This window comes from Xenopus laevis, chromosome 9_10S (genome assembly GCF_017654675.1).
Source record: "Xenopus laevis strain J_2021 chromosome 9_10S, Xenopus_laevis_v10.1, whole genome shotgun sequence".
Classification (NCBI taxonomy): Eukaryota; Metazoa; Chordata; class Amphibia; order Anura; family Pipidae; genus Xenopus; species Xenopus laevis.
Genome location: NC_054388.1, coordinates 77,690,518 through 77,713,835, shown reverse-complemented (window position 1 = coordinate 77,713,835; position 23,318 = coordinate 77,690,518). Strand labels below are relative to the sequence as shown.

The 23,318-nt window shown below is 35.9% G+C and overlaps 1 protein-coding gene across 3 annotated transcripts; it reads right to left on the bottom strand.

Annotated features, from left to right (window-relative positions):
- Positions 1–1,172: 1,172 nt before the first annotated feature.
- Positions 1,173–23,318, bottom strand: cflar.S (CASP8 and FADD like apoptosis regulator S homeolog). Of its 3 annotated transcripts, XM_018238990.2 has the most exons (11): positions 23,179–23,307; positions 14,827–14,922; positions 12,030–12,391; positions 10,349–10,454; positions 9,920–10,061; positions 8,736–8,806; positions 7,433–7,463; positions 7,289–7,326; positions 6,169–6,250; positions 4,723–5,215; positions 1,579–3,168 (listed from the first exon to the last, which is right to left on the bottom strand). In XM_018238990.2, the coding sequence occupies exons 3-11, from the start codon at positions 12,389–12,391 to the stop codon at positions 3,045–3,047; spliced, it is 1,449 nt and encodes a 482-aa protein (XP_018094479.1). In that variant the 5' UTR covers positions 14,827–14,922; positions 23,179–23,307; the 3' UTR covers positions 1,579–3,044. The 3 variants fall into 3 exon arrangements, with proteins under 3 accessions (XP_018094477.1, XP_018094479.1, XP_018094478.1); XM_018238988.2 differs by lacking the exon at positions 14,827–14,922 and having other exon boundaries at positions 1,173–3,168; positions 23,179–23,318; XM_018238989.2 differs by lacking the exon at positions 14,827–14,922 and having other exon boundaries at positions 6,169–6,247; positions 23,179–23,318.

The window sequence follows — 23,318 nt, the reverse complement described above, 5'->3', positions numbered from 1 at the left end:
TAATCTATTGGCAATAAAATGCCTCCATAGCTTTTCTTCTCCTTTAAAAGGTCACTGAGGAAAAAAAAAAAAAATTGGACTTTAATAAATAACCCCCTCAGTGTGCCCAGGCGCAGTAATCCATAACAATCAATAAGATGTTTGCTTTTGCACTGGTGATCATTCAATGTTTCCTGCCGATTTGTTGCTATGGGTTACTGCTCCTGGGCAAATTTAATGTCTTTTATAACATAACCCCATTAGAGTAAAACTAAGGCTAGCAGCACATAAGACATATTATCCAGATGAAAAACACCATCTGATAATATACCTTATATACCATGAGCCCCCCTGGGGGGTCTTTGGAGGTATTGCCTGGAGAAGCAAGACTTCAGGGAAATTCCTGATTTTTGAAAGAAAAAATGGATTGGGCTTGTGCCACCTATGGGGTAGATTTATCAAAGAGTGAGGTTAGAGATCGCCACAGTCCGCCACTTTCCATTAATTTCTATGCCATTTTGAAAGGCATATTTATCAAAGGGTGAACTTTCACTCATTTACAAATACTCCTTCAAAAATCCCATAGAAATGAATGGAGAGTGGCAGAAAGTCACTCTAGTGGACTGTGGTGATCTCGAACGTCACTCTTTGAAAAATATACCTCTATGTTATCTTGCATGTTTTGTGGAGTTTGAAAGCAGCTTTCCATTTTGGAATTTCAGCAATAGGGTTGCAAAGGTGCAATTTATCCTAACAACAAGGTAGTGTTGCAATGAGAGACTGAACAAGAGAAGGCCTGAATACAATTAAAGGAAAACTATACCCCCAAAATGAACACTTAAGCAACAGATAGTTTATATCAAATTGAATGACATATTAAAGAATCTTACCAAACTGGAATATATATTTACATAAATATTGCCCTTTTACATCTCTTGCCTTGAACAACCATTTCGTGACTCTATCTGTGCTGCCTCAGAGATCACCTGACCAGAAATACTACAACTCTAACTGTAACAGGAAGAAGTGAGGAAGCAAAAGGCAGAACTCTGTCTGTTAATTGGCTCATGTGACCTTACATGTGGTTTGTATGTGTGCACAGTGAATCTTACGATCTCAGGGGGCGGCCCTTATTTTTTAAAATGGCAATTTTCTATTTATGATTACCCAATGGCACATACTACTAAAAAGTATATTATTATGAAAATGGTTTATTTACATGAAGCAGGATTTTACACATGAGCTGTTTTACTCAGTATCTTTTAATAGAGACCTACATTGTTTGGGGGTATAGTTTTCCTTTAAATAATAAAAGGTTATATCAATACAATTGTATCCTCTCAAAACAATAGATGTATGGCTGCCAGGATCACTGACTCCCATATGAAAGCTGGAAAGAAGTAGCAGGGGGCTATTAAATTAAAAAAAACAGCTTGGTGTCAAACATTCAGGAAATTTGGGAAACCTGGCAGTTTAGAATCTTTTAGAATAAATGTCTAGTATCTGTAATTAGTATTATCCATTTAAAACTGTACAATTCTTCAGAGTAAGCCAGGGACTGCATTCAGAAACAGTATACATCTGAAATACAACCACCAGGACATTTAACCTGTTTAATTAATGAATGAATATTGTCAGCACCACAGTCACCAGCATTACAACTATATTCCTATTAGTGTATTTCTTCATCTTCCCCAAACTCACAAACAAATAGAACCTAAATGATAAACATACACACACAATGATTTATTATCCGGTGCTTCAGCTCATGAGCACTTTATAAATATGTATTAATAATAGCAAATAATATATGCAGTATAAATTATACACACAGAGTGACCGGGATTGTTGTTGTTGATATAATATCCGGAAGTACTGTATAGTGACAACTGGCAAAAGCAGAATAATTCAGAATACACATAAATTAGCTAAGAATTTCAGAAAATTTTCAGCAACATAAAGGTGGCCATAAATGCACCGATAATATCTTACAAAACTAATTTTTGTACGATACTCGGTACATCTATGATGGGAAACGAGCCAACTGATATCGGGAGAAGACCTGGATATCGTCAATCAGGCTGGCCAGAAAAATTTTGATTGGGTGCCTTTGAAGGCACCTGAACGTCAGCCAGCTATTGCTGAATCATCAGATACAGGTAGAATTCTACTGTTACTGCCTGTATATCTGACAATTCAGCTCTACATGTGTGTGTTAAAACAAACAATCTGTCTTGGAAAGTTCTTTTTCAGGTAAGGTCGTAATGGTTATGTTTATGGCCATCTTAAGACAATCCTTTTGGAAACTAACATTTTTGGAAATTTACATTCTAATGTATTCCTTTTTCAGCTTATTTTACAGTACTTTCAAAGCCTACCTAGAATTCAAATACAATGTTACGCATAAATATCCATGTTCCAGAAGCAATTAGATGCTGCTCCTTTGCTCCATTTGGGTGGACCCACGTCATTTCTACAATCTTGGTATGGCTACATACAAACTCTGGGGGACGCAAGAGCAGTAAGGGGCAGAAATGCAAGAGCACTTAGTCACCGTCTCATGCACTTGAGTAAACTTGTTAAATACATGGAATAAATAAAATAAATATCTTTATATAAACGTAAAAAAAATATGTTCATAGAACTAGCTCTGTAGTCTCCTTCATAAAGTATACACAAAGGTGCAGAGTTTCATGTGTAATATAAATTAAATAACTTTCATTTTAGTCATTTCTGAATTATAATGGGATCATTTGGGTCAATCTTGAATTTGTGTTTTTTATGGAAAATTAGCTGGATGTATGCATACTTCCCAACAACTATATTATTGAATAAGGGACAAATTAGACACGTCCCTTTTCAGCCCCAACCACATCAAGTTCTCGCCAGACACTTCCTCCTTTCCCATAAAGTCCTGTGTAATTAGTATTATTGAGGCTTTAGGCATGGTTATCTGTACAGTTTGTCTCATTTCATTGGCAAGACAGCCTACATATTCACCACCAATCAATGACAAAAAGAAAAAAAATAAGATGTGACAATAGGTACAGAGTTTCATCTAAATCCTAACATGGATAAAAAAACAGCTTTTTTGTGAGTGTATGTTGCTGGTAGATGTTACATCCTTCTTGCCTATGGCAGATAATTCTGTTAAGTTCAGTGTGGATATCCAGCAAATGCATTTGCTTCCTGAGAGAAAATAAAATGAAAATTGTCAATGCCAAACAAATGTACCCACAGTTACTCCTGTTAAAGGGAAACTCTGATTAGGAAACAGTAGACAGTGTTTACTAAATCTGAATTCAGTAGACTAAAGAGAAGCATTTCCAAGAGATACTAGTTCTGCTTGTCAGTCATACAATAATAGTATTAAAGGTAATAATATTTTAGCTGTAACAAAGCTTATTCCTAGTCTCATCAGTCCACCTCACTTAAAGAGCATATACAGTACACCTAATTATACAGTTTTATGGACAAAGCAAGTATTATTCACTTAAAGGTGTTAATTTGTTAGTCATCCCTTTTGTGGATATAATTAATCTAATCTAATCTAATCTAATAAATCTGTGGACCCTGGTGGAGGCCTGTGTAAGCAGATATCGGAGCAAAAATGCATACTTTTGCATTTTCTATCCACTTCATGTGATGCCTGGCTTGTCAATGGAGCTACAGGGGTGAACGCATGAAAGTGGATCCGTTAGTCTACTGCACATAGACTGCAGGACAGCCAAGGGACCTCTGAAACAAACAGAAGATAGCACCAATGGGAGGAGGGGGGTATGGGGGAGTTGACAATTACAAAAAAAGTCTGAAGTCCTCTGCTTTAAAACCACTGGAAATGTTCAATTAATGTATACTGGAAAGTTGTTCAGAAGTACATTAACTTTAATTATGCATACGTTCCTGTTTAACCAACTCTAAAAATATGATACTAAGATGAGTCAACTACTGGGAATATCTACCAACCTAACAGCATAATTAAAGTTATAGTCATCACATAATCTCTTCCTTTTATTATGAAGTAATAACATTTCAAGCTTTAATATTGTTCTGCAATTTTTTTTACATTAAAGGTGCATCTGTTTATTTGGCCCCAGTTTAGGCTAGTCATACATGCCCATATTTGGTTAGACAGCTTGGCAATTTCTAAACATTTTGCCCAACCATGTATGTCATCTCAACTGGTCATGTAGGTCTTCTTGGATTTGTCACAGAAAATTTAAAGTGACAGTATATCCCTCTTTTAAACATGGGTGCAATGAATAGGGCTTGTGCTGAACATACTTTTTGCCTATTATTATCATTTAATTAGGAAATATCAATGGTTTTTCTTATTCTCTGTGGACTGCTGGTTTGTATTCATTGTGGCACTGAAACTCACTCTGTTTGTCTGCACCAAGCAGTAACGCTAGGCTGACCTGGTAATGAAGCCTACCTTTGATTGCGTGACTGTGGGCTGTGATTGGCTTTTCCCTTTTCTCTGAGCTTCTGGCAGGGACTGTTATGATACACCCACCTCTCATTTGTAACACAGAGAGCACCATAGCAGATCTTTGGGCTTTAACAAGGATTGGTGATATCAATTTGGTAAAACAAAAAATTTAAATAACCTACATTATCTATTTCACCTGCAGCAATGACTAGTTTATGAGATGTACCATTAGAATTTCAGCCAAAGATGCACGCAGTGATGTAAACAAACACACTAACTGAACTTAAGTCGATTAATTGTCATATTCTTACCTTTTTTCCACATCATTTAGTAATTGTGACAAATATGTAAAATACAAAGAGGGCAAGCTTGGTGATTGATGCAGATACCTTTCTGCAACCTTACAATGGCTCCAAAATATGTCTGCTTCAACTGGGATTTTAGGCGAGTGAGCACAGGCTGACATAGGCCCATCTGCTTCTATCATTTTATCCAAATCTTCATCCTCTTGAGCAATATAGTTCTGAACAAAGAAAAGCTTTGGCTTTCCCAACAAATCCGGACATGACTTCCCAGTAAAAATGTGTTTAATTCTATCAAGTGAGAATCCCAGAGAACAGGAGTCTATGCAGAAAATGGAATTGGAAGTCCCGCGGCTGATGATGATGCAAACAAATATGTCATGGTTTTTGTGCTGCTCCATATTTGCCACATCCTTTAAAATGCTTTCAAGGTGTTCCACGTTGCAATACCTATCAGTTCTGACTGTGAAACGCAGACTTTTGAATGTGTTCTCTAGTAAACCTATGGGGACATAAGAAATATTTAGATCAATATAAATCATGTAAAATGACTGTACAGCAAATTACAGTTATGGTTTCGGAACCAATAACAGCTCTGAAACTTTACATTGCAAGCTCCAATGTGCAGAGACCCTTGTATTGCAAGAACTATGATACCTTTACTTTTTCACATTTAAATGTATTTTTAGTAAACTTAGAGAGGGAAGTTCAAATTTTTCCTAATATTTTTATTTATTTATTTAATCCCGCCTCAATATTTCCCACTTATCCAGGATTTGTGTTTTAGAATCATCAAATGCATTTTTCTTGCCCTTTAAGGATAAATGTACAAGTATGGGAACAGTTATCTGAAAACCCATTATCCAGAAAGCTCTAAATTAAGTGAAGGCCATCTTTCACAGACTATTTTATTCAAAGGTTTAAACATGATTTTCATGTACTTGATCCCAACTAAGATTAAATTAATCCTCATTGGAGGCAAAATCCCTGGATTTAATTAATGGTTAGAATATTTTTTAGCAGATTTAAGGTATGGAGAGCCAAATTACAGAAAGATCCCTTATACGGAAAACCCTAGGTACCAAGCATTCTCGACAGTGCCCCTAACCGGGGGGGGGGTCACAGTGTGACGGAAGAAGACGCCCGAAAAAGAACGAAGAAGCTGTCACCAGAAAAGAACAAAGAAGTTGTCACCGGAGAAGAATGATGACGAAGGCCACCTGCAAAACTTTGCTAAATTGACCCCAAAAGTGAAAACCTTTGATACTCTTCAGCAATAATACATGCAGATGTTTTTCAAGGTCTGGCAACCGGTTTATAAAGCGTATTAAAATACAAGTGTGTAACAGAGTTTCTGCAGTTAAATATATATTAGACAAGCAAACAGCACGAACACAGATATTGCTGATCCATATAATGTAATTTTTGCTTTTATCCTCCATTAGTTCTACTTACTTGCATCATTTCCAACACAGTCAATAATAAGGCAGAATCCCATGGTTTCTTTTCTAACCACATATCGCTCGGCTTCTGTCTGCTAAAGGCAAGGTTTTGTATTGTTTATTGAAGAACTTTGCTTTACTGCAGATAAAATACAAACTGTTCCTCCCAGTGAGAGTGTCTGAGCGCTGGCTGGGGGCAATTTTAAAAAACAAAACAAAAAAAAAAACTACTGTTACCCCCAACCGGAATATGGGCTCGATTAGCCCGCACCTTTGGTTGGGGATAATATATTTTGGCACAAGTGGTCTTTAAAAAGTAACAACCAGGAGTTAAGCAAATGTTGCTTTCAATAGCAATTGTTTTTACAAATATATAGTGAATAAAGTACCCCCTTTTGTAAAATATAAGGATATTATAAGTTACCGAGGAGTTCCATGACCATATAAAAACACGAGGCCGAAGGCCGAGTGTTTTTATACAGGTCAGGAAACTCCGAGGTAACTTCTACTATCCTTATATTTTACAAAATAATCCTACATAATATCCTCATATTTTGCAACTGGGGGTACTTTTTTTATTATAATACACAAGTTTCGGTGAGTCATGTGACAGAAATGACATCAGAACTCACCGTTTATAAGGGTATAATTTACAGGATATTCATGGCTTTTGTGTAATATATATATATATATATATATATATATATATATATATATATATATATATATATATATATATATATATATATATAGAGCAAATGATGCTTCCAGTAGCAATTGTTTTTACAAATATATATATATATATATATATATATATATATATATATATATATATATATATATATATATATATATATATATATATATATATATATATATATATATATATAAAAATACTACCTTTTTCCTTAAATAAATAGAGTAAGAAAAGTGTTATGTTTGTACTCCGTTTCCTTAGGTTTTCGTTACAGAAACCATTTATTGCAACAAATATGCAATTATAGGGAAAAATCGGGAAGGGGGCATTCATTTTTCACATGACTACAGAATTTTATTTATACAAAATTGGAGAGCTAATGCTTTTATGTAAAATGTGAAATAGTATTTCAGATGCATAGGTATTTTTATATTACCTGGTCAAATCCTCCTGTTTCTTGAACTGGTAATGAATCTGTTTGAAATAGTAACATCATTAGCTGAAATGAAGTTATAAATCTAGCACAATAAAGCAGAAAGGCCACTTAGATAAAACTACATAACAAACATGAGAATCTTACCTTTGTGGAAATGAATTGCCTTTCCTGGTCTCTGTAAATGAACAGAAAAAAATGTGTATATATTTTTCTGGATGTAATATGTATACCAAAAAAGAGGAGAGACTGTACATTATTATTGAAGAAGAGAGAAGCCTCTGGTCAAATGGAATAAACAAGGATTATAATCTGTATGTATTTGTATAATGGAATTGTATTATGCATTGTGAAGATAAAAAGGGTTGTGGTAGGGATATACCTTTAAAATCTTAAAATGGCAATTAGTATATACAGTGCAGCATGATGTTATTTTCATGCGAAAAGCATGTGATGGAGGTGTTCTGTTTTAAAAGGGTTGCGAGTGTTAATTGCATTTAAGGGCTTGATAAAGGAAGAGGTGTAACCTTTTCATATCCTTTTCAAATTTGTGCTGTGTTTTTTGCCTTTTTTTGTTTATGCTTATGTTGAATCCTTATTACAGATCTGTTATATGTTAGTTATGGTATACAGAATACTACAGTTCCCAGAATGCATATGCCACATGTTACCATGCAATTTCCTGCATGTGTGATGTAAGTATATGCATATTGATTCTCGTTTTTTTTTCCTGATAATGAGTATTTCCTGTTCCTGTAAGTGTGTGAGAGCTCTCTCTTAATTGCAACTAAAGTTGCTGTACCGTGTTAGCCAGTAAAAATGTTACAGGGCAACCCTTTTGAAATAAAAAAATAACAAAAGTGGCATAAAGGTGATACTTTTATTGGCTAACTAATTTAATCATAGCAAGCTTTCAGAACATTTTAGTTCCTTTAGCTGCATGTTCCTGCATTAACTGAATAACAGTGCTGATATGCATCTCTCCTAAATACATTTATTAGCAGTAAAGGACTTGTGTGGAACTACATCACTGCTGTTCAAGAATCTGATACCAAGGAACTCTGGTTGTCATCTAACCCTGAATTTTAGAGTGTTGTACTGAATAGTTACAACAGGGTATAAGTGGATCCCTTTATGCCTGCACCAATTTCCCTGACTTTGCATTCTGTTTTGGCCTTAGACAGAGGGCACACAAAGCTTTGGCTCAACTGCTTTCAGCCTATGTTTTTTTTTTACTCCATCGATATACAGTGAAAAGGGCAGTTTCTGTGTGTGCAGGCACATGGAGTGGAGTGAAGGTCAGCCAAAAAATGCCTGCTTTCATGTTTTTGGGCCGACCTCTACTCTACGTGCCTACATTCAAGTGGAAGTTGTGCTTTTCAGTGCAAATCAAGGGAGATGGGGAAGGGAGTGAATTATACAGTTTTGCACAATGGGGCACTAAACTTACCACAGGAACATGAAGCACTCTCTGATTAGATCGGGGCACTCCAAATGCATTGGTGTAGCGAGGAGGAGGTGCTTAAAAAAATAAAACAAAAACATTTTGAAAAAAAAATAAAATACAATTAGAATTTTCAGTTAATCAAACAATGATTTTAAGGGCTCTTACACTTCTTCATGCTTTCTAGCACTTTCACGCATTCCATGCAAGGAGTTAACACAGTTCATTCTTTTTGTTGCCTGTAAAAGGGGAACTAAACCCCCTCAATGACATCCCACTGGTCCTGGCTTTTAGCATGCATGCTCCGGTTTGGGAATCACTGCGAGAAAGCCCATTTCATCTAAAGGCAGACCAGCATCAAAGACACGCGCAGTACAATTTTCATACTGCATACGGTATATTACCAATTAGAATGGAAGTACGCCCCCCCCCCAGCCACTGTATATAGTCAGGGAGAATTTTTGTTACTTAAGGCCAAATCCCTTAAGCTGCAACCCTTACACAGGGTCATGGGTACATATAGTTACAGTCCTGTTTCAAGGTGCTGAACAAACTTAAGATGTATGACTTGACCTTTATAGAAGAGGCTTGATGAGGAACCTCACATTCTAAGAAAATGTGCAATTCATTTTGTATATAGCAAATATTTTTGCTTTATTTAGGCATTTAAACTGCTATCTGGTTGCTAGGCTTACTGATTCTAGAGAACAGGCATTTGTTTGCTTGTCATACTAAAGCATGAATAGAAGTGTGTGTCAATAGCAAAATAAGCCGTACGTAGTACAAACAAATCATAATACAGCCTCACAATTAAAAGAAAACCTGTTTGCCAACGCTTGTATTACATAGACAACACATTTCCATAAGAAGTGGTAAAATGCCCAACCACGTGAATTTGCCATCTATAATAGTGCAAAAGCAGTTTAATTGGTGTGCTGATATGGGAAAAGTGGAAAAGAAGCAAAGCCACATTAAGCAATGTGCAGACACAGAGTAAACGGTTTGACGCTTTGCAGACAAATTTGATTTAATGTGGTCACGCCACCTTATAAGATACTGAAACTTAAGGACAGTAATAGGCAAGAACACTCTATGTGAAATAAAAGTATAATGTAATAAGAGTATAATGTAATGTAAGAATGTAATGTAATTTGTCACTTCAAATTTTCATTTCAGTCAGCAGTTGTTACCTGTCTGTTGCTGTTTGAATTTTATTATTTTATTTTTCAGGTCAATCCTACGTATGTTTTGGAAAGACTGTTCTAACAAATCCAACTTCCCTGGATGAATCAAGTTCATCTTCTCTAGTTCTGTTACGAGAGTCAGGAACGTCTAAAGAAACAAAAACACGTTTTAACTTCCCTAACTGGAAGACTAAACAAATTGAACATGTTGCACACATTACATTGCACATAATAAATTCCTTTAAATATAACCAAGTGCACGTTAAGCATTGCATCCATGCTCATCCATGCTAAATATTTATACTTTATTATAAAAGGGAAAAATTTTTTAACACTGATCATGCCAAATGACGACTTAAAATCTAAACGTGGAGTCTCTTTTTGATACACTTCACTACAAACGTCACTACAAAATATTTAACATAAAATACATGCCTTGTTCTTTAGCTTTCCTCCACTCCTCATGTGATCCTTCAATAAAAATATAAGGGACTCCAGATCCGATTCTTCTAGTTGTTCACTTATTCCTACCATAAGACTCCTTTAAGTGAAAAAAAGAGAGTATCACAATTTTGACTATAACATTTTATTTCATATAAAGTTTTAAAAAAAAAAGTTTAGAGTATCAGTATCTGTATTTATAGCGCTCATGCATAGCATACGGCACTCTTGAGGAACAATTAAATACCATCAATCCATACCCCAGAAGAACTTGCAACTGAATTATCCTATCAACCCCCACTATGGTCAATGTCATTTGTATTTTTTGGAGGGGGGGGGGCTGTGGGGGAACATATGGAGGTAACCCACACAAACACTGGAGAACTTACACATACAGAAAACCCTTGTCAGACCTGAACCCAAAAGCTGTGAGAAACACAATGGCTAACCATTGAAGAAAAAGCATGAATATTTACTGCAATATTATCACAGTTATGCACTGAAATTTTTATTTCAGGAATCATCTCTCAGTTATTCTCTGAACTTGTCTGAATTAACACATAGCCAACATTGCTTATATGGTTAGTATATTTCTCATAGGGTAGAATCAGCAGCTTCAGAAGCAGTTTATGGCTCGAGAAGCATGTAAGGACTAGTCTAGGCATAGGCCTAAATGTTGCTGTACCCCTAGCTGTTTTAGGTAAGGTAGTTGTTAAAACTGAAATGGTATGCAAATTTCCATAGTCTAGTTAAAGGGGACCCATCACCCAAAACAATTATTCAAAATCCTATTTTATCACATTAGTCAAGCAAAATGAACTTTAATTACACTATATAAATTATTTGAATCTTGCTTCCTTCAGTCTGGGAATTAATAATTATAGCAAGCAGGCAGGAGCCATTTTGTGGACACTGCATCATCTCAGAATCTTGTTTGTGCACCAGAATGGGGGACCCAATGTCCATCCCCATGCCCTGGCTACACAAATAAATGATGAAGAGAACGGGGGAATGTGGGGAGAGCAGTGACATCTAGGAAGTGCTGAATGGAAAGTGAAAGTAATTGTCTGCCCTGCCTCTATGCCCAGGGCATAGAGGAGTGGCAGACAATATTTGATTGACAGCTGAGATTTTTAAATGAGCTTACAACAGCTATGAATGCTTTAATAAAAAATAGAAATTAGATTTCATGTTGAATTTGAAAAGGACTTTTATTATACAGATTGTTGTGTCTGGGTGACAGGTCCACTTTAATAAACTGCCTGGAATTTTCCAGCATCTAAAGTTGATTTCATGGGAGATTTCTAAAAGTACATTTGTATGTTGCATACCAAACATTACCATGCACCCTGGGAATGGAAAGGATTCAGCTAAACATGGCAGCTGCCAACACCAATGCCCAGCACTCTCACACTATAGAACTGCAAAGGGCCATAGTTACATTGGGCACAAAAGGTGTGATTGGGATGGTGGGGGACAGAGGTGAATGTTCACTAGTTCTTAAAGTAGAAGGGATTACCGTAGTTACCTACACTCCCAAACTAAAAAGAAAATATATATGTAGATAACATTTCATATATTTTACCTAGACAAAAGAAAACAAGGATTTTTGTAAACAAGGATAACTGATGTATTGAGGCACAGTGAAGAAATGAGGGAAGACTAGAGAACTTACCTATAACTGAAAGGTATACTTGAACGTGATTTTAGCAGGTTTTCAACAGTTGCTTTTGATGTATGTAGGTACTTTTTTAGTAGATCAAATCGTTTAATTACATACAGAACCTCAGCTAAGCCAAAAGGGATTGGCGAACTATAGTCATTAATGTCTTCCAACAGATCTCGAACATTTGTTTTTGAGCTGTTATCTCGACATAAAAAAAGTATAGCCTCCGACTCGGCTGCATCAAGCTCATCGCTGATTTGTAGCAAAATACAACTGGGTACAGGTTGCTGAATATTCATTGTTCTTACTTCATTCACTAGCAGAATTTCTTGGCACAGCTGCGGACTGTATTGGATTTCACAGGCAGGCATCTGTGAAGAAAATAGAGGGGAGATGTTTTGGTAACATTTTACTTAAATGGTGACTCTCCCCAGTGATACTTATGAGTTCAGAAGAATATATACTGTACTATATACAAACTCAAATACTACAATGTGCCAATTAGGCACATTGTAGCATAGGACTGGCCAGATATGGGATGACTTTGACGTAGTTGGCCAGCTTAAATATATTGCAATATATGGACAAACAATCCCTGGTTTGTTTAAAGGGCAAGGCATTTTTTAGTAGCAGTATGCACAAAATGTCTCTGTCTTAAATATATTGATAATGGATTGAGTGCAGAGGACTCTTGTATTTGCAGTTTACATATATTTTTCTCTTAATGTTAAAGGTGAGATGCAGGGTCTCCTGGATGTCTGGCAGGAGTCAACCATACAGCTATAGCAAGAAGATTAGGAAGTAACAATACACGTTGTTATAAGGGAGTTTAATCTATTAGGTGCCATATACAGTAATATGATCAAAGAACTGATCAACATTGTGGAGGTTAGGATGGACATCCTTTCACATTTATTTCACAAATCAATGAACTACATGTTGTATTCCTTCATGCAGAATTACACTTACATGTACTAGAGGGCAGTTTTCAGCATCATTTTTCATTTTGGTGGGGGGTTGTTGACTTAAACTGATCAAAGGATTTCCTCCCCAAACAATTAGACACTGATCAGTTATCTAGTTTCCTTCTGTGCAGTTCATATCTTATTTTTTTTAAAAGTTATGATTAAAGGTTGATTGTCTAGTCTAGTGGCTCAAAAGACTAGACCCCATGGGTAATGTGATCTCACAGAATGCACAGGCTGAATGGGTTTTTTCAGTTTGAGTGATCAACTTTGTGTTTGGCTATTAAACATGTATATTTGTTACAGTTTCAGTTACCCAAGATGTTTTCTCTGCCAGAGGACAAAAGCCTGAACCTGGCTGTGCCCCCCTTCCATAGACTTTAATTGCAACTGCCTGCTAGTGCATATACAGGCAGAATTTTTGGGGGGTAAAGTCCACCTGTTCAATCAGTGACAGCCAGTTGCTATTCAAGTCAATGGCAGCTGATTTGGGCAATTTCTTTTGTTTTTTTCTGCTATTGAAAATACACTAAGAAAACACCTAGAGTGATTAGCCTAAAACAAAACTGGGAGGAGTTCTGTACTCAGACTAGAACATAAACATAAAAGTCAGAAATCTAGCTCTAAAGAAAATATTTTTTATAAGTGGTCAACAAGAACAACTTGAATGTCAATAAAAACAACATTCTAAAATGCTACTATGTTAGCATGTAAGAGGGTTGCATTGTTCATAAAAGTCATGTCAGCACATATTTAACCCATTTCTTTTTTAAGATAATACAATTAAACCATCCCTGTCATCACTTCTGATGTTAAATGGAAAAACCCTGGCAGATGCCCATGGAATGGCGATGGACAACAAAACACAGATGGCAGCAGTGGACAACAATTAGCACTGTTTTTTACACATCTTATAATCTCCATTTAGTCAGTTGTGGGTTGTAAGAAAAAAAACCAATAATGTGTTAATGCTTATTGCTAAAAATTTAAAAAATATGATTTCTAATTATACCAGACAGAATTTATTTTAACAGCAGCCCTATTTATTAAGTTGAAATATAGACTAGGTCCTTTCCACACAGCAGTATAGCAAATGTCAACAAGCGTTTTAGATACAGGTTCTTAATCCTATTTTTGTGGCATATAGACTCTAATTCTGAAAATATATTATATACGGTAATGGAAATCAAGAAAAAGCAGGGACTGTTGCCAGAAAGAAAAACAGAACCACATGAGTATCAGGAAAGGATTTCTTCATACAAGCACAAAAGGTGACATTTTCAAAGGTAAGTAACATTGTTTTAGTCAAAAGGCATAAATAGTTTTACATATTTTCAGGCAAATGTAAATACTATTTATTCTGATTACAGCAACCCATGAAGGGGTTGTTCACCTTTCTACAAGTAGTAGTTGAGCAAACATTCTTTCCAACTGCAATTTTGCAATATGTATCTACAGGTATTGGACCTGTTATCAAGAATATTTGGGACTTGGGGACTTGGGGGCATTCCGGATATTGTATTTTTCCATAATTTGGATCCTGATGCCTTATGTCTACTGTAAAATCATGTAATGTTAAATAAACACTAAGCTTAGATCAAGTACAAGGTACTGTTTTATTATTATGGTGAAAAAAGGAAATTTGGATTATTGGAGGCTATGGGAGAGAGCCATTCCGTAATTCAGAGCCATCTGGATAACAGCCTTCCAGAAAACGGATCCCATACCTATATTTGAAATATTAAGTAACTGGATTGCTCAGTTGTTCAGGTTGCTCAAATTCTTCCCAGTGGACAGATTAACAAAAAAAAAAAAAAACGTTAAAAAAAAAAAGTTCTTACTTTGTCCAGGGTCCAAATGTCCTCTTATACAGACGAACACAGAAGAATGTACAGCCAGAACAATGTGTTACACAAATGGTACAAGTAACTGTTAAGCTGGAAAGTACAGCATACATTATTTTCACTTCTTAAAAAGGCTTTTATTGTAAGAGGAATCGTTGGGGGAATATTAAACACCCACATGCTGTCATATGATCTATGGGATTTCCCAAGTTTGAAAACACAATGCATCAGTAAATTACATTTTTAATTACTAGAATACTGAGAGTATTTAGGATATTACAAAATTTCCAACAGTGTCAACACTGTTTTTATTATTATCTCCCAAATTAGGCTAATTATAAAAAATAAAAAAAATAGTGCTGTCCTAAATTAAATACATTGTTAAATCATTCACACGGCAGATGTTTTAGGAAGCTGGTAAGCACTTTTAGGAACACTGGCGTAAGCTATTACCAGGAAGTCACATGACTGCTGGAAAGGTAGTCACATGTTCCTAATGACTGACCTCAGAACTAGACAAACACAAGCAGAAAATGAGTCAGTATGGCATACCTAAAATTAATTCAAGTTCCACTGCTATTAAAATTGTTATGAGTAAAGTATATTATTTGTAAAGTATTTTGATATGTTTACATATATGCAATGGGGCAAAATTCAAAACAACACTGGAGATGCAGATTTCTGGAGCAGTGCTTTGGAAGTTTGCGGTTCGGCTGTTTTGACCTATACAAGTTAGAATTCCATATAATTAATATATATAATATATATATCAAAAATGTTACTCTTTTTACATCTATCATAACATTGTCTTTGCATGCTATGTATTATTTTGCCATAAAATCATTGGCCTGATGCTTTTTCATTACCTATCTGATCCTCCATGTTCCTCTATGAGGGGGCTGCCATATTTGTGCAGCAGTAATCTGTTAGCATTAAAATCTTTAACTGACAGGCTGAGAAGAGACAGTCAGGTTGGCAAAACAATCAGATTTAGGAACTTCAAGTAACAATATCTTACAAAAACAGACCTATCGATGAAAAACTAGCAACATGACCTATAGGTAACTTTCAATGTATAATACTATTTTGAAGAGTAGTTTTTTAGGGTCAGTAGGGCCTGCTGTGAGAGCTGGTTGGCCTGTCTGCCAGTTGGACAGGCAGACTTTCATGTGGGGGGGCACACAAAGGGGATGCGGCCCGTCAGTTTGACAGCCCATATCTATCACATGCTTTGAAGCCACTTTTTTTTTTATTTGAATAGAGGAAATCAGACCAACTTTGGTCCTTATTATCCTCATCTATACCATTAGCCTACCATACTATTATCAAATACAATATGGCGTCTGTCATACCAGAGCTGAACAAACTAATCTTTATGTTTATTCAAAACAGAACTTACACCTCCCCCACCCCAATTAGCAGGGAAAAGTATGTATTCAGTACATGTTGGGAACAGTTTGTTTGATATAAGCAAATCAATTCTTAGCCACCAAGTTAGGCTAATCGCTGATAGAGAAGGACCTTGGTTTACTGATGGATAATAAACTTAGCTGTAGCAAGCAATTTCACGTAACAGCAGGAAGGGCCAGCAAGTCATTGTCCTGTATCAAAAGGGGTACAGCTTTACAGGAAGACAGGGTAGTCTTCAAACACTGGTAAGGCTCCATCTAGAATATGCAGGGCAGTTTTGCTCTTCAGAGCTAGAAAATGAAATGCAACTAAGCTGATAAAGTCGCAGTTAAAAGGAAAGGTTGGGACTATTTTTACACTAAAAAAAAAAAAGAGGCCCTTGGAGGGGGGGGTTAGTGATTTTTTTAAACTTTAAATACATACCGTATATACTCGAGTATAAGCCGAGTTTTTCAGCCCCCAAAATATGCTGAAAAACTCTACCTCGGCTTATACTCGGGTCAAGTGCAAAAACGGTCGCCGGCGTCCAAGAATAGTCGCCGGCGTCCAAGAATAATCTCCAAGAATATTCGCCGGCATCCAAGAATGGTCGCCGGCATCCAAAAACGATAGGCCGGCACCTCCAATGGGAGCAGAAACCCTCAATTTTTTGATTGAAACTTACCAGAAGCTGCTGCATTTCTCACCCTAGGCTTATACTCGAGTCAATAAGCTTTCCAAGTTTTTGGAGGTAAAATTAGGTACCTCGGCTTATACTCGGGACGGCTTATACTCGAGTATATACGGTAGTATTAGAACAAATTAAACTGAAAAGGGACATGTCCATTGAGTTCAACATTTTTGCCTAAATGAAACCTGCCTGTTAGCTGATCCAGAGAATGCTGAAAATCCCCATCTAAAACCTCTACATTTTGCCTTAGAGGGGATTTGAGGGGGTTTTCTGATGCTTTATTCACCAGTAGAACTTTCCAGTTGATGTGAAGGCATCCACTGAAATTAAATAAAAGTTGATCTGCCTGCTCTTTCACTTTCCTTTCAGAAACCAGTAATTAGAAAGGTTTCACAATGACAAAAATGTTGAACTGGATGGTCATGAGTTTTTTCCCCAATTCTCTCTATTGTGTACCATGCACTTTTCAACATAGAAGTGTTCAGTCCAAATCTCACCCTAAATATGGTCTAGGTTTCTAAAGTAACCTATAAAGTATATATGAAAACAAATGACCAATCTCCCTAAATCTCACCCTATCTGGTCCCACATTATACTATACACAGCATTTCTCAGTTGGCAGAGAGTTTGATAGGTTCTCAATGACTTCACCAGAGGAGAATATGCTACATATCACATAACCCTTAGGGTGGTAGAGCCACAGCACAGAAACCACTGTTTTTAACATAGCTTCTTAGTTGGAGGCCTGACCTCTGTGAGTAGACTGGAATATGTAACATTTTCATAACACCAAACTTATCAAACACAGGACAATTGAAACCAGACCCATGTTACACAACCAATGCCTAGTTACACCCCACCACTCCCTCAACCAGCCTAACCCCCGCCCCCTCCAGGGAAGGGTCATCTCTTTTCATATCTGTGATGCTGGACTGTCCGGCAAGAACCAGGACCATTAGGAGGTATGTGTTTCAAATGTAGATTTCCTGCCCAGGTACAATATGAGGATGATATATTATAGGGATGCACCAAATCCACTATTTTGGATTCGGCGAAAACCCACGAATCATTCGTGAAAGATTCGGCCGAATACTGAACCAAATGCTAATTTGCATATGCAAATTATGGATGGGAAAGGGAAAACATTTTTTATGTGATTTCCCTCCCTGCCCCTAATTTGCATATGCAAATTCAGATTCGGTTCGGCTGGGCAGAAGGATTTGCCCAAATCCTGCTGAAAAAGGCTGAATCCCAAACCGAATCATGAATTCGGTGCATCCCTAATAATAACAACATATAACTGGAAAATACATTTAGAGAAATTCACCCTCTCAGGGGAAATATGCACAAAGGAATTTTAAATTAAAGGAACAGTAATAACAAAACATAATAGTGCTTAAAAAGATTGACGATATAATGTACTGTTACCCTGCACTAGTAAAACTGGTGTGTTTGCTTCAGAAACACAACTATAGTTTATATAAACAAGCTCTCAGGGGAAATATGCACAAAGCAATTTTAAATTAAAGAAACAGTAATAACAAAACATAAAAGTGCTTAAAAAGATTGACAATATAATGTACTGTTACCCTGCACTAGTAAAACTGGTGTGTTTGCTTCAGAAACATAACTATGGTTTATATAAATAAGCTGCGAGCCATCGGGGCAGCCATTCAAGCACAGGACACACAGTAGATAATAGAAAAGTTCTAAAGAATCCAATTGTATACTACAGAGCTTATCTGTTATCTGCGGTGTAACCTGTGCATTTTCTCCTTTTTCAGCTTTGAATGGCTGCCCACATGGCTACACAGCAGCTTGTTTATATATGTATTGAATAAAACCAAATCAGCTAGCATTGGTAATATTAATTTGTCAGACCATGCCCCAGTCTTGATAGAAGTAGAACTAGGCTTTTTACCAAAGTCCTATATCCCTTGGTCATACCCAGTATTCCTAAAGGATAAGCCGAAATTCAACAATAAATTGAGAGAAAGATGGGCTATATTTCTTAAGGAGAATCTGATACATCAAGAGGGTGAATGTAATTTACCATTATTATGGGATACATGGAAGGCAATAATTTGTGGGGAAATTACTTCTTATAGAATTCATTTTATGAAAAAAATTAACAAGGAGTTTATTCTTCATACTAAAGCTCAGAAAAAGGCATATCTGAATTTTATTATGTATCCTACTAGTGATAGATATAAAGAAACTTTAGATGAACTTAAACATTGGACTAATTTGAGAGATCAATCTTCCTTAGCTTACTATAAAGCTAAATTTAATAATTTACATAAGATTTACATAAGTCCAACAGATTTTTAGCCAATTTGTTCAAAAATAGTAGAAGTCCTCATAAACCAATGTTAATTAAAAATCACCTAGGTCAATTAACTAATCTTCCAAAAGATATAGTTACTATATTTAAGGGGTATTTTGAATCCATTTATTCTCCTTCACTAATGAATGAAAATGAAAGTTTAAAGTTTCTTTCGAAAGTTAATTTTCTAAAACTGTCTGAAGAACAATTAACCTCACTTAATCAACCTATTACTATTCAAGAAGTACTTTCCAATATAAGCTCACTTAAGGACTTTAAAGCAGGAGGGCCTGATGGTTTAACTTCTCCATTCTATAAAACGTTGAAATTGGAACTAGCTCCCTTTCTGACTAATTTATATAATGAAATTTATTGCCATGGGAAAATTTTAGATTCTAGTTTGGTTTCCCATATAAAATTAATTCCGAATGAGGGTAAAGACCTTTCTCAGCCAGCTTCTTATAGGCCTATCTCACTAATAAATCTTGATTTTAAGATATTAACAAAAATAATTGCGGATAGGTTATCCTTAGTGTTACCTAGTATAATCTCTTATCAACAAAATGGTTTAGTGAAAAATAGAACAGGGGTAAAAAATATTCGTACTTTATTAAATGTCATCTATAATGCTAAGAAATCTAAGATTTCATGCTCTATATTAAGTTTAGATGCCAAAAAGGCCTTTGAAAATGTTTCTTGGAAATATCTTTCTGAGTGTTGTGATAGTTTTGGACTTAAAGGGACAATTTATAACTCTACTTAATTCTATTTATTCGAAACCTAAAGCGAGAATTGCTGTAGTGGGAGAACTTTCAGAGACTTTTGGTCTTTATAGGGGAACTCGTCAAGGTTGTCCATTGTCTCCACTGCTGTTTAATATTTCGATGGAGCCTTTAATTCGATTTTTAGATTCCACAGACCTTTTCCAAGAATTGGTGATTGATGGTAAACATTTAAAATCCCTAGCATATGCTGATGATCTTCTTGTAATTGTAAGTAATCCCACAATATCAATTAGGAATATATTTAATTTTTTTGATTACTATAAAACTTTTTCAGGGTATTTTATCAACTCTAGTAAAACAGATATTTTAAACATATGTAATGCTATCCCAAGACAATTACTGGTACGTACATATTAAGCCTTCTTCTGGTAGAATAACATACTTGGGCATTCAGATTTCTTCTGATCTTTCTAAATTATATTCTTTTAACTTTACTCCTTTAATTCACAAAGTTAGTGCCCTTTGTATGAAATGGAAGGACAGTCCTTTAAATTTAATGGGAAGAATGGCATTATTTAAGATGATTATTTTTCCAAAAATTGCATATCCTATTCTTAACCTCCCGTTATTGTTAAAGCACTCAGATGTACAAAAATTGGACCAAATTTAAGCAACTTTATTTGGCATAATAAAAAACCTAAAATATCTTTATCTAAACTTAGGAAATCCAAATTTTTAGGTGGTCTTAATGCTCCGGATTTTAGGAAATTTAATGTAGCTGCTAACACAAGATACATTGTTGAGTGGATTATCTGGTAAAGAGAAATTTACTAATCTAGATCTTGAAGTATTTTTAACTTCTAAGGAACATATTATTTCTGCTTTACATAAAAATTGGTCTGAGCAGCATATTGATATTAAAAGAAACCCAATTTATAGGGACACAATTAGTACTTGGAAGATTTTATGCAAACAAAACCATCTAAACTTTAATATTTCACCGTTCCTTTCTCCATTCTATTTGGGAGGTTTCCCTAAGAAACAGAGGATTAAATTTTCTTATAAGTGGAGAAAATTTGGTATATCAGGTCAGTCATATTATTGATCAGAATTCGGGAGATCCCTTTCCATGGAATGTAATAAAGGAAAAATATGGTCTTTCAGAAAAAGAGAGATTGAGTTATTTGCAGATCAGACATGGTTTTCAACTAATTGGTAATGAAACAAAGTCACAACTAAAACATCATCAGTTTTATAATTCAATATTACAATTGGTTGAAGATCCTCAGCTCAATTGTATTTCATGGATTTCATCTCATCTATTTTAATCATTGTCTAATGATTTCGATCCACTTGAGAATCCAAGTAAAAAATGGTCTTTATTTTTAGGGGTTAATATCTCTTCCAAGGATCTCCTAAATTCTTTTCTAAAGTTTAGAACTAATATAGTTTCTGAGAGTTGGAGAGATCAACAATTTCGATTTATTCATTTGGGTTATGGATTACTATTCCAGAGTACTATAGATTCTAAGAATGTTTCTTTCTGTCCAAAGTGTAAAGAACAGCATATTGATTTTTTCCACTATATTTGGGAGAGCCCATTAATTAAAAATTTATGGGAAAAAATTATTGGTTTTATCAAACAAAACAATCCATTTGGATTTAAAATTGAACCCACAGTTTGCATTGCTAGATATGAAAGGTTACTTTCAACAGTCCTATATTAGACCTTCGATAGTGGTCACTGATGAAATATTGTCTTTTTGTTGGTTAGTTATGGCAGCTACTAGAAAATCAATATTTTTTTTGCTGGATTAGGGAGAATCCCCCAACTCTTAGGGTAGGGACACACTGGGCGATTTGGGGAGATTTAGTCGCCTGGCGACTAATCGCAGCGACTTTTCTCCCCGAATGCCTCCCCTCACTCTGCGCCTGGATAAAATGAAAAGTCGCCGGCGCTAATCACACACGGCGATTCGTTTTCCAAAATCGCCCGAAGTTGCCTCACGAGGAAACTTCGGGCGACTTCGGAAAACGAATCGCCGCGTGTGATTAGCGCAGGCGATTTTTCATTTTAGCCAGGCGCAGAGCGAGGGGAGGCATTCGGGGAAGATTGGTCGTGGAAAGTCGCGGCGATTAGTCGCCAGGCGACTAAATCTCCCCAAATCGCCCAGTGTGTCCCTACCCTTAAAGATGTGCTTTCATATTTATTTAATTTATGCACTCAGGAGGTAATTAGATTTAGAATGGAAAACCTACTTCAAAGGAATAGAATTAAATGTAGATGGTCCCTTTATATTTCATCCTTGGAGACTAATAAAAAGGAATTTATTCTTAAATTTATGGGGTAAAATGAGATTATGAACGAATAAGGTAACCTTGTAAAATCTAAGTCATTCACATATGTCACTGTTTTGGCCACATTGTATTTATTTTGAAATGAAAATAACAGGTCAATTTGTATCTAATTTGTTTTGTTTTTATTTTTATTGTTTTCATGAAGAAATCTTTGGAATTTCATCATATGTAAATTTTTTTCTTTTTGGAAACATATGTATTTTATCTTCTTAAGTCACTATTTTATTGAAAATTTAATAAAAAGAATTTTAAAAGAAAAAGCTTGTTTATATAAACTATTGTAGAATTTCTGAAACAAACACACCAGTTTTACCAGTGCAGGGCAAGAGTACGTCATTCCTTTAGAGACATTCATTTTCTGCTGTTACTGTTCCTTTAAGAGGGGAATAAATATCTGGCTATGAGGTTGGATGTTTATGGTCTAAATATGGAGGGCGTGGTCTCGTGGGAGGGCGTGGTGGCCTATCTCCTTACAATTTGGCTCGACTCTCAGGAAAGAACTCTAAGTGAACCACAATGCCATCAGCCTGTAATGTAGATAGGAGCCCCACCACTATATCATTCCACGGCCAAAGTAAAGTGACTTGGTTACCACTGCCACAGTGAGATAAAGACAAAAGTAACCTTCCGCCTAAAGCAATAAGGAAGTACGGTACGGCAAGCTGCGCGTCACACACCCACAAACAGAAAGCGAGCCACAATAAGAAACTGACAATGTCCGAGTAGACCCCAGCTCTACCACGCAGTACAGCATCCGCGATATAAGTGACATAAGCTTTGTTTGTTTGTTTAAAACTATAAAAACAGAAAGCAAAGTCCATAGCATAAGCCAAAAGCAAGGCGGGGAGGCGGATATATACCTTTGAGACGACCGTGTTACTAGGACTAGCTGTAGCTCGTATCACATCGGCTTCAAACTCTGTCATTAGGAACGCAAATTTCACAACGTCCTATCGAAACGGAAATCGAGGCGCGCTGTTACACATCGCAAGGAACACCC

What these genes read in the sequence shown, in the direction of transcription:
- cflar.S (XM_018238988.2), bottom strand. Translation starts at nt 23,244, where the DNA reads ATGACAGAGTTTGAAGCCGATGTGATACGAGCTACAGCTAGTCCTAGT. An exon ending in GAGTGCTTCATGTTCCTGTG is followed by an intron (nt 7,464 to 8,735) that starts GTAAGTTTAGTG and finishes GTTCATTTACAG; the next exon opens with AGACCAGGAAAGGCAATTCA. An exon ending in CTGTGTTGGAAATGATGCAA is followed by an intron (nt 5,216 to 6,168) that starts GTAAGTAGAACT and finishes ATGTCCCCATAG; the next exon opens with GTTTACTAGAGAACACATTC.